At 35.5% G+C, this 11,851-nt stretch overlaps 2 protein-coding genes across 2 annotated transcripts; both read right to left on the bottom strand.

Moving 5' to 3' along the window:
- Window positions 1-335: 335 nt before the first annotated feature.
- LOC114740224 (2-methyl-6-phytyl-1,4-hydroquinone methyltransferase, chloroplastic) lies at window positions 336-4,114 on the bottom strand. Its single transcript, XM_028928344.1, has 3 exons — window positions 3,133-4,114; window positions 2,378-2,684; window positions 336-721 (listed from the first exon to the last, which is right to left on the bottom strand). Exons 1-3 carry the CDS (start codon window positions 3,693-3,695, stop codon window positions 566-568), a joined length of 1,026 nt encoding a protein of 341 aa, XP_028784177.1. The 5' UTR covers window positions 3,696-4,114; the 3' UTR covers window positions 336-565.
- Window positions 4,115-4,214: 100 nt separating this feature from the next.
- On the bottom strand, window positions 4,215-8,373 carry LOC114740223 (uncharacterized). Its single transcript, XM_028928343.1, is given in 5 exon segments — window positions 4,215-4,912; window positions 6,081-6,271; window positions 6,735-7,387; window positions 7,809-7,935; window positions 7,937-8,373. Coding segments are annotated over 5 exon segments (1,761 nt in total). The 5' UTR covers window positions 8,342-8,373; the 3' UTR covers window positions 4,215-4,527.
- Window positions 8,374-11,851: the final 3,478 nt, after the last annotated feature.

Raw genomic sequence — 11,851 nt, 5'->3', positions numbered from 1 at the left:
TTCCCGCATTGGTATGTTTCTCAGGTTAAACTATGAACCCAAGGATTTCAATATATGACTTCAGGCCTTTAATATAAGAACTATATAACTAATTTGAGAATATTAAGAAAATCAGTTAAGCTAATTATTTGTCATAAATGTGTTGATCTCCTTAAACTTTTTTCTTTAATCATGTGCATTCAAATAGGGATATTTTGAGAAAAATAAAAGACAAAGTAAGTTGAAGTTTTATATTTAAGACCAAAAGTAATATTATCTGTAATGTGAGAGTCAGCCAGGGAAAAAACAAGAAGAAATATATGAAAGAAAAATGCAGAATAATAATGAACAAGGCATCGTAGAAACGTTCAGGCAAAAATTCTGAAGCTAATACACTGTTTTGTTTGTCAATCAGGAGAATAACTAATGGCATGCGATACCGATATACTGATTGAGCTTGTCTCTAATATTAAGGCAAGATTGAAGAATGCGAAAAGATTTATGTATGAATCATCACAAAGTCACAAACAGTCATTTTAGAAAAGTACATAAGAATGACAACCCTACCCCAGTTTTGGGATCAATGTTAAATGGGCATGCCCCTTGGAACAATTTTGTCCTTGATCCACATATAAATTGGCACCAACACATAGTAAGCGGCTGCAAGGGCACCAAGAATGAACCGAGAAAGAAACACAAATGGATTTACAGGCTTCTTTACATCTTCTGCCTTAGGGCCAAGCTGCATGTATAAATACATTAGATGTTGTACTAAAATTAATGCTACAAGTATTTAAATGTTTTGCATAGTGGGGCGACTATGTACTTCACGGTGATCGTATGTCTGCAGTGTATTGGTCTGACAATAGAAAAGTGAGGGATTGTCTTGTTTTAGCCTATATGCATAATATTAGCAAAATTCAAAAGGGTCAGTATAATTTACTCTTACGGTATGTTTGGTACATAGAAAGGTTCTTTGAAGAAAAGAAAAAAGTGAAGGAAATCATGTTTATTGTGTCTGATAGATGGAAGTTGTAAAAACATATTCCCATTGAAAAAACATAGAATGGGAAGAGAGCTTTCCCTTTCCCATTCTCTTCTTCATTCCCATTTTGTACCAAACAGATTACAAGAAACATCTCAAAAGTAGGGGTGATAAATCTAAAGATTTGACAGTAGCCAAAATAAAATCAAAGGAAGAATCAAACAGGGTCAGACCATCGGAACTACTAATGGACACAAGCAATTGGACTCACCGAAAGAATGTACCTTCGATTGAAAAATGTCAGAAATCTACATATCACCTGCCTAAAACATACCACTGTTTCCCCTGTTCATTGCCTTTTCTTAATTTTTTTTTTTTAAATTTATCCAGATTTAGGCTCAAAACGTCTTCCCTATCCAGTCTGCATTGAGAAGTGAGAATGCAGAACCAGCAGTGATTCACAACAGAAGTTTACTTCCTTTGATTCTAAATTTAAATCATTTTAAACCCTTACCATAATCAAAAAAATGTTGCCTTATTAAAATGGTCTTAAAATTGAATAAGTTTCCATATTTACCCGAATCAACACTCATTTAAAAAGCCATACATAATTAACTTGGAAATCTGCAAGAAGGGCGTTTTTGTAAAAAATCAAATACCCCAAAAACTCATGCAAAGTGACTTATATTCAAGACCACAAATTCTTCCTAGCACGTGATTTATATAAAGTATTGGAGGGAGTAAAAAATAACCACAATCCTTGCTCAACTATTCATTTATTTCAGCTGACTTAACGGCTAGACTGTGAAATGCAAACCCATCAGACTAAAAGTAAGACTTTTGCCTGACTTGGCAATGCAAACCTATAGGGTTCATTTATTCCATCCAAACTTCAAAGGATGTAGCATTTAGAACAGAATACCAGTAAACTTAAAGGAAGCTATTCTGGCTAATGCAAAGCAACCATGTCCCTTTTTTTTTTTTTCTTTTCTGTGTGATTATCCAGTACTCACTTAGTTCATATTTGAGCAGCAACTAAGTCCTTTTACTTTGCAGGATTGTTTCTGCTTATGAACAAACATATCTGAACAGTCTATATGCCTAAAGCATTTGTATCTTCTTTCCTTCCAAGAAGGTTTGAACTCTACCGTCCTTTTTTTTTCCCCCTCTCTCAAAGGAAATTCAATTCCCAGATCCACAACAAGCATTGCGTCTATTTTAAGATTACTCTTGAGCAGATGCATGAGATGCTAATCCTACTGTCAAGCACTATATCATCAGAAGCCCAAAAAAACGTGGGTTTGAGACTCAGCATAGTAATGATGTACTCAAATTGGACAAAGAGCGAATTTGTAGGCTTCGACTAATGCTTGATCAAATTAAAAGTAACAGAGAAGAATGAAAGCAAATTACCTGAAGTGGAGAGTCCCCAGTAAAAGGCTTTACACCCGTAACAGAGCAACCCATGATTAGACCATGTCGACGCACACCACGATACCATTTTGGACCTATTCTTTTCAGCTTTACATCTTTGAAGCCAGCCTTCTGAAACCATTCAACGTACTCTTCCTCCTTGGGGAAGAGCATCCACACATCTGCAAAAAATCTGGACAACCAGAAGGTTGGGTATACAGGACCAATAATACATGCCTTGCCTCCTATTTTCAGCACTCTGTATGCTTCCTTAATGCCACGTTGTGGGTCAGGCCAATATTCGATGCTGAATAACACAATCACAAGTCATAATAATAAATTAAGGATGAGAGCTATCCAGGAAACAGAGAAAAGACTAAACCAATTTGTAGATGATAAAGTCAACGAGAAGACCAGGGGTTTTCTTTTCTTTCTAATTATTACATAAGAGAGAGATATTCACCAATGATTTCACTTATAAACAAAATCCCCATTAGGTATTCACAATCTTACCAAATAACTATCATTAAAACTGCATCTCACTTTTACGTACTGTTTTACCTTCCCCCCAAACTACATGCAATATTCACTTTAAGCTACACCCATACCTTAAAAGTTGAATATTAGTCTGAAAATCACTTATGTTACATGAAGTCCATACACAAATTTTAGAATAACCTTTGACTTTGATTTAGAAGGTAGAATAGTTTCCCCTAGTTTACACCTCATTCAGCATGGCAAGACAATAAAATTACCTTCCAGCAGAAACATATCTGTCAGCATAATCAGTAGGGAATGGAAGATCTTCAGCATCGCCCTCAATGATCCTGCATTCTTTCAGGGGTTCCTTTTCCTTAGCCTTGGCCAATTGGTGAGGAGACTGGTCAAGAATAGTAACATTCTTGGCATCAACATGCTTCACTATCCCAAGAGTTGTGAACCCAGTCCCTCCGCCAACATCCACGACTCTCATTTTACGATCATACAAATCAGCAGGCTCCAGTGCCTCGTCTCTCATCTCTTCTGTCCAGTGTCCCGGGTTTATAATATGATCATACACAATCGACAAAAACCTGTAGAACCAAAACGCCTCTGCTTTGTGTTGTATGAACCTAGGTTGAGAAGCTGGCCTTGAGGCTGAGATGCTGCATCTGGGGGTCAAGTTCTTGAATCTATATTTGTCATCACGAGACACAAAACCCTTCTCGACTAGAGGTCGCTTGGGAAAATTAAGACTCTGAGAACCTAAACCAGATGGGGTTATGCTATTACTAAGGAAGAGGGGTGTTTTAGGTCCATTGAGCATTAAAGACGCCATGAATTCTTGCTGTGAAAGAGAAAACTACTGAAATACTAACACTATGTCCAGAAGGAATTGCACATTCTGGTGGGTATGCTCTGATTAGTTGATGGCTGAGATTGACAAAAACTCGTCGGTGCCGTATTTCCAGAAGAACGAAATTGGGGCTGAACGAAAGAAACAAGAAGAGGCTGTTGCTCGTATAAGGGAAGAATTTCGAAAATGCCACCGAAGATGAGGACACACAACTTGGCGCTATTGCGCTGAACAAGTGAACATGCACCACATTCGTGCAGATTAGTGATTCATCTGTTCAATTGCTAACGAATCGTTACCATCAAATCAAACGGCAGCGTTTTGTGCGGTCATCGGACTCGTGTAATTTTTTCCTCTTCCGTTGTCTTTCCCTTCTTCATTGTTTTTTTTTGGGCACAAGAGCACGAGGAACGTTATCGGAAAATGATTACCTTTGCGATGTACTGTATGAAATTAATCAACCTTCCCGTGTAATAATTTTTAGCTGTGTAAAAATCATTCGCCTGAACCTGAAATTTTTCACCATCCAACAAAATACATCCTTTTTGAGTTATGCAATTTCAGATTACAGAGGCTAAACCGTACTTTAGGACGACAAAGAGCAATTATGGTTACTAACACTTCTTCAATGAACGATAAGCTGAGAGAAATCGGCAAACATATTACAAAATTCTATCAAGGCTTGAAAAACATAGGTAGCCTTTACTTCCCTTGTAGAAAAACATCGGCATGATCATACTATACTGTCTATACAGATCTTAGCGCTATTCTCAGAGGACCCCATGGCGTGCGCCTATATTTTGCCAGTAAGACCTCAAGACTCTTCCAGTATCTCAGGAGGCTTTGGAACTTCCCTGAGTTGAACTGAGTTTTCAAAGCAATGATAAAAACCATAATGAGGGAATCTCTCGTACCACGTATCTTCCTGAACGTGTGTATCCCAGTGTTGCCCGCAGCTGCTCCTCCCATACTTGTGAACCCACCCAGAACCATTGTGTTGCTCACCCCAAGTTCGGTTCCATCGCTGCCCATCTTTACCTTCCCACCACGTCTCTCCTTGCTTGATGCCGTGGCTATTTAGATCAAAATCTTCATCCCATTTGTCTCCCCATTTCTCCCATCCACCATCCACAGACCGCTCAGCCCACTTGTCCGTATACTTCATGCTGCCACCCTTTCCATCATAGTTTTCACCCCATCTGACAAAGGCACAGCACAAATTAGGCAAGAGATAGGAAATTATTGGAACAGAAAAACCAAGAATTAGGCTAAAAATTATCAATGTTACTTATTATAATTAGACTAAACTAATAGTTAGGTCCTCCAATTGTTTGGACCATTTAGCTTTAAATACTAAATTAGTGAATGTAGCAACCCCCAAAACAGATCACTCATTGCGTTTTAGTTCTTAGAACAACTGTAGAGCTAGAAAATATGAACTCATTGCATTTTAGTTCTGGCAACATCTTTAGATTACTTGATATAAGGATTAATATTATATAGCAGCTTTGTTATTTTTCAAAAAGGCTATTTTGTGCATTAACTAATTAACTAATTTTTAGGAGTTAAAGCTAGATGAACCTGTTACTAACTAGTACATCTAATGATCAAAATATTAGCTTCCACATGCATTTCTAGAAATGAAAAGAAAGTAAACCACTTGTATGCGAAGCAGAAAAAACTTCTTCCTAGGCAAGTAATTAAATTTATAAAATCTGTTAGAAGAAACTTTGAGGCGGCGGATAACTTTGATGTAAAGGAAAACTCCATTCAAGGAATTAGAAAGGCCAAGTGGAGGAAACTGAGGCAGCAGATAGCTTTGATGTTAAGGAAAACTCCCATTCAAGGAATTAGGTAGGCCAAGTGGAGGAATTCCCTAAATTATACATGGTGTTTCCTAGTAACAAGCACTGAGCCATATTCCACTCATGCAAAGCTTCCAGCACATAACATGACAACATGTGAGATCAAGGTTCAAATATAAACTCAAACCCATAAAGCTACATGGCTCATATTAACAAAATAAGAGAAAACTTGGAGGCTTTTAGGTGTTTTTTATTAGATTATTCAGCAACAATTAAAAAAAAGTGGATTTTTTTTTTCAGCGAAACACTGCAAGATTGGATTTTCAAAGAAAATTCTTCCATGCCTTGTGTTTTTATTGAAAAACTCGACAGCAAAAGCCCAAGAAATTTCACTTAACCCATGTATGATTTCTGATTTACTTCAATTATCTAATGAATTCATAAGTTAGAAAGATCAGTAATCAGAGAGACAAACTCCCTAGAACTTCATATAGACACGGTGCATGCTTAAATATATTTGATTTGATAACAAGCTATAAAGTCCAGTGCATTAAAGCCGTACCTTTCATGCCAAACATGAGCATGCCCAGGTTCAAGGGGTGTGCTTGGATCAATACTACACCACTTGTGCGCCCATTTTTCTGTTTGACCACCCCCACCATAATGCTCCCACCAGTTTTCTTGCCACTCCTCACCTTTACCATTTTTTCCCCATTTGTCTGCTGTTTTCTCAATATGAAGAAGCCCATTTTCCTGCAAGCAAAATTCCTACTCAGTAACAGTAAGCATTAATATGCTGTTCTTTATCCATAAGTGAATGCAAAATTATTCAGACAGAAGTTATTAGTTATTGCAAACATATTCTTAACAAATAAAGTTTTATAAAATGAAACAGAAACAGGCAAAGAAAACATGAATATGGGACAGCAACTCATGAGGCAGCAGATAAATTCACGTGCAAATTTAGAAGGCAGCCAACTCTAGTCTCTCTTGACTTCGATAATACAAAGATCAGGCTTCAGGTGCAGAACGATATTTGGTAGGTACCAATTGATGTACAATAGCTAAACAGTACCGAATTGCACACTTGAATGTATGAGCCAATGAGGATGGAAACCACTAACTCCTAAAACAATGCTGCCCAGGTGATAAAATATATGATGCATGTAGTAAAAAACACATTTAAGGGCAGCTTAAGTCTGTCCCTTTTTCTAACCTGCCGCATTGATTCTCTCCAAAATTCACGCCAAACATTTCCAAATGCATCACGACCTGATTTCTCAGAACCAAGTTCCTTATAGCCAAACACATCAGAAGCTTCCCAGAACGTCTCTTGCCATTCGGTGGCATTATCAGCACTAACACCTCTATTCATTGTCCACTTGCAAATCACACCATCAGGTCTTCGCTCAATTCCTGTCTCTTTCCACCATCTTGATCCGTCTGGATTCACTCCACTAGGTGATGATTTGTCCACAACATTGAGGGCATTAACAACTTCTGCTGCATGGTCAGCAAACAGTGCATCTCGTCTCTGTTCCTCTTCCAAGGAAGGCAGCTCTACATTGGACCTGGAGGCTTCTCGTTTTTCACCCTCTAGTGAAGACTCAAATGGAGGAAGAGTAGAACTAGATTTGCTTTGAGAAAGCGGTCTTTGAAATGGAATTGTAAGAAATTGAAAAGATCTTTCCTTCTCAGCAATAGGATTGGGCGAAAAAACTGAAGATTTTTTGGCCGCCTGCAAGCCCGTGACATCACTCGAAGGAACATTACTGTCTGAAGGCGGTGTCCAGGACCAAAAATCAGGACCTGGAATTCCCTTTCTCTGACTTTCTGATTGCGGCAGATTTGGAATTCCACTCTTCATTCCTGATTATTTTAAATTTCAAATACTTGATCATGGATTAAACTGCATAATTTACTATATATAAAAGGCTGATAACAGCAATAAATGACAATCCGATTAAAATTTAAAATGCATTATTGGTTACAAAAACTAATACGAAGTTTTGCTTGCAAAATATCGGAATGATAAAGTAAGTCAGTTGCCAACTCTTAAACAGTTATCTAGAAATTTCATTTAAAAAGGAAAAAAAGAGCATTGCCCCTAAGACAATATCGCATATTTTACAGAATTCAAACAACTGAAACCATAGGCAAATTTTGACCAAAAAAAGAAACCACAAGCAAGTGGAAAACCCTAAAATGCTACAGGAAAAAACATCACATTAAAGAAAAGAACTCGATGACAAAGCTTCCAATAAAGCAAACATAGGGAACATGCTGTTACCATCTTGATTTTCCCCCACTGCTTCACCGCGCTCTCTCCTCGATTCTCCACCGACGATAGCATCCGACTGGCTCTCCGGGTTGGACACATTACTCTCCTGAAGAACTGCTCTGGCCGCCGCGATGGCCGGCAGACGCCCGATCAATCACCTGCATTCGCTGAATCCTATCCCTTTCTTCCTTCGGAACTTCGAGAATCTTCTGAAACTCTTGACTCTTCCTTTGCAATTCCTCAAAGCTGGGCTTCGCACCACCTCCATTATCCCCTCCAGAACTACTCTCAACAATCCTATGAAACTCAAGATTCTTTCTCTCGTTACCCACAGCCTTCTTCCACATATCAAGGTACGAGTCTCCGCCATCGGAATTAGCCGCTCTCAGAGCTCCTCCTCTGTTTCTTGGTCTACCGCTTCCTATTACCGACGCTGGTAGTTCTCGAGGAACAAGAAGCACATGGTTGAATTCACGTACGGGAAGACTCACGGAGCGCGAAGGGGCACCTGCACAGTATCCAAGATAGGTCCCGATCATCATGCATGAATGGTTCCGAGAGCTCAGGGAGTGAGGTGTGAGAGTGTCAGAATGACGGGGGAAATTGGCGGTGAATGATTTTGCAGTTATAAATAAATGGAGCGGGCGCGGAGGGTAAAATTGTAAATATAAGATGAATTAAGGACTTATTGTTAAATATACTTTCCTTTTTGTATCCCAAAAAGAAAGTAAATAGTGAGAACTGTGAAGGACATTTCCGTGTCCGTGAAGGCAGGTAGCAAGAAAAGCGTGCGTGCCGTGAAGGCAGGAAGCGGCAGCGAAGAGAAAACAAATTTTTTTAACAGAATTCCATTTAAAAAAAATTAAAATTACTAAATCTGAATCGGGTAGCATTTTAACAAGTTTTAATAATATTAAGAAGATTTACAAATAACAATATATTTTTATTGTAATTCTTTAGTTGAGATTTGGTAATTTTAAATTTTTTTAGCAGTAATATAATTATGGCATTATGAGTTATGACCACAAAGTTCAGGGAAAAAATCTCCATTAAATCATTACACACACAAAATGACAATAATTATGGTATTACATTATAATATATATAATTATAATTATATTCTTATAATTCTTATAATACTTATCATATAATGAAATATGTGTTTTTACTAGCATAATGATTCATGAATTAAAAATTGGCTAGGAAAAAAAATATTCCTTCGATCCTTATATAAGACCTAATTAGGAAGTTAATGTTGATCCTATATATAAGACTTATTTCACATATTTATTAATTTTTTTAAATTAACTTTATTGATCACAACAATAATTAAGTATGAGAGGGAGGAAAAGAATTAAGAAAGATGTTTAGAACATGTTAAAAGAATATATTATACTCCTCCGGTCCTTAATATAAGACCCATTTAACTAATTTGATTAGATTAAGGAAATTAGGTAAGTTAGTTAATTATAAGAAATATGACACTTTTTCGTAAAATACCATAATCATATTTTTTAATACTCCATCTTTCTCTTCTACTTGATTATGGTTGAAAGAGTATCCATAAGGGTAATTTAGAGATAATTGATAAATATAAGAAATGGGTTTTATATTTATGACCAAAACTAACTCACTAATTGGGTCCTATATTAAGGACCGGAGGAGTATTAGCTAATGTAACTAATATTTTTAATTTATTCAAATTAATTAATTAATTTTCACGAAGAGCATTAAAAGCTGAAAGCAGCGTGTGTTTATGTTTGTTAAAAATGAGACGGCAGATTATAGTTGCATAGAACGAGAGGCATTGTGCCCTCCGATCTCAGCCCACTTGAACGTGTGAAAAGAGAAGATATATAAATTTTATATTCAATTATTATGAAGTAATTTAATTAAAGAAGTAAAATGAACACGAGACCAACAGCGACTGCTTTAACAGGTGCTGGCACAGTGGCGTGGTATCTACCTGATGGTGGCCTTTAAGATCCCTGCCCGTTGAAGAGAATTAGACCAAATGAATTGAGTTTTGATGAATCTGATCTCTAATCAAGATTTTTGTTTTATTTTTTTTAATAAAAATTATATTAATTGGTATAGAATCTAAATTATAAATAATTTATTAACGGTCAGTGTTTAAGAAATATTTTATTATTTAAAAATTATTAATTAAAAATTTTAAATCTGTATCGCCGAAATTATTCTTAAACGGTCCAAATCTCACTGCAATAATAAACACTATGGTGGTCATCACTTAATCATGTTCCCTTGCCACCATACATTGACCGCATCTATCTTTCAGACTTTAATTTTTTTTTTTTGGTACTACAAAAATAAGTATTACATACTTTTAGTCTCTCCAAAATTTATATGAAATATACAAAATATGTGCTTTTTAAGTTCCACTCATCATTTTTTGAATACTAACCATGGCCTTGCTAATTTAATTTACTCTTGAACATGAGTCTACTTCTTCAATAATGAATTTGAATCACTCGTCATTTTTCTTAGTATTGTTTTTTTATCTAATAAAGTGTCATTTATTAATTTCCAGCCATTAGGTTATCATGCTTTTTTTTTCCTTCTCTTATAAAGACTAATTACTATCCGTATGAAAAGAATGGCTCATCATCATCACATACATTAGATTTCCCATTTTTAGAGTTGAACACTTGGAATGTAATTCTTGTCACAAATATTTTGTCATGCCTTTATGGAAGGATACATTAATCAGTAAGACAATAAAACTTGTAATGTTTACAGTTTAACACTTGGAAAGTAATTGTTTTGACACATATTTTATCAGGCCTTGTAGAAGATCCAACTAATTGGGTTACAAGTGTACTATAATGAAACATCCCATCATTATCTATATATAGCCATAGAGTTTTCACCTATTTTGCCTTTTTGTATGAATTGCCAGATAATATAACTAGACAAGAAGCAAAATACATTTATATGTTAACTTTTTAGTATTATTAAGAGTTTAGAAAAAATGTCACCTTAAACCACTATTAGAATTCAGTGAAAGAGAAGACAAGAAGAAAACTAACTTTATCCTACTTTATCTACTTTTATACTTTACAATTTAAATTTAAATGTCTCCTCATATTTGCCCTCACTTTACCATAACTTTTCCTATCCTAAATTTCTTTTTCATTTTTTAAAAATTTTCATTTGTTATTTAATGGTTTTTTGGTGAGAAAATATAACACAATTGATGAGGGCGGGCTTCAAATTCTTACAGACCAGAACCTTAATCCAACGCCTTAAAAACGATCTCGCCCCTGTAACTTTTTTCTGATCAAAACAGAATCAATTGTATTAATCACGGCAAAAAAAAATAGTAAAGAAATAATGTAAAGGGAATTAATGAATTTGATTTATCTTGTGATTGTTTTCCACATTCTGCACTTCTCCCTTTGCATATGAAATACCCATGGTTTTCCTACATTGTTAACTATCTTGCTGCTCATGTTGTGCCATCTTGTATAAATAATCATCAAATGGAGAAATTAAGCAGAAGAGCACAATATAACATTTGGGAGGATCCTCATTTGTGCAATGATCAAATCATAAGAAGATGCATTCTGGATGGTGACAAAAATTTTATTTGATGTCTTTCGTTGGCAAATGGTGGGCACATGCCAATAACACAGCTAACAAAAATTCTTAGAAGTAGGATTTTATTGGCACACATTGTTTAAAGATGCATATAATTTCTGTAAAGCATGTGAGAAATGTCAAATATTTAGTAATTTAAAAAAAGAAGCATGAAATTCCCCAATAACCTTTATTGTTTTTGTGTAATTTTCTATGTATGGGATATCAATTTCATAGGATATTTTTTTTAAATCGTGCATTCTCATACCACAACTTATTTTCGGAGAATTATTTATCTAGGTGAGTTGAAATAATTCCCACTTAAAAAAACGATGCTCAAACTGTTATTTATTTCCTAAATTTAACTATTTAACTTTATGAAAATAAAAAACAATTTAAATTTAATTTTCAAAATTTTAATTTACTTTGAATATTTAAAAATATTTAAAAAA

Source organism: Neltuma alba, unplaced genomic scaffold (assembly GCF_004799145.2).
Source record: "Neltuma alba isolate B1F8T4 unplaced genomic scaffold, ASM479914v2 tig00003082_pilon, whole genome shotgun sequence".
Taxonomy (NCBI): domain Eukaryota; kingdom Viridiplantae; phylum Streptophyta; class Magnoliopsida; order Fabales; family Fabaceae; genus Neltuma; species Neltuma alba.
The sequence above is the reverse complement of the archived record's forward strand: the minus strand, read 5'-3'. Positions and strand labels throughout refer to the sequence as shown.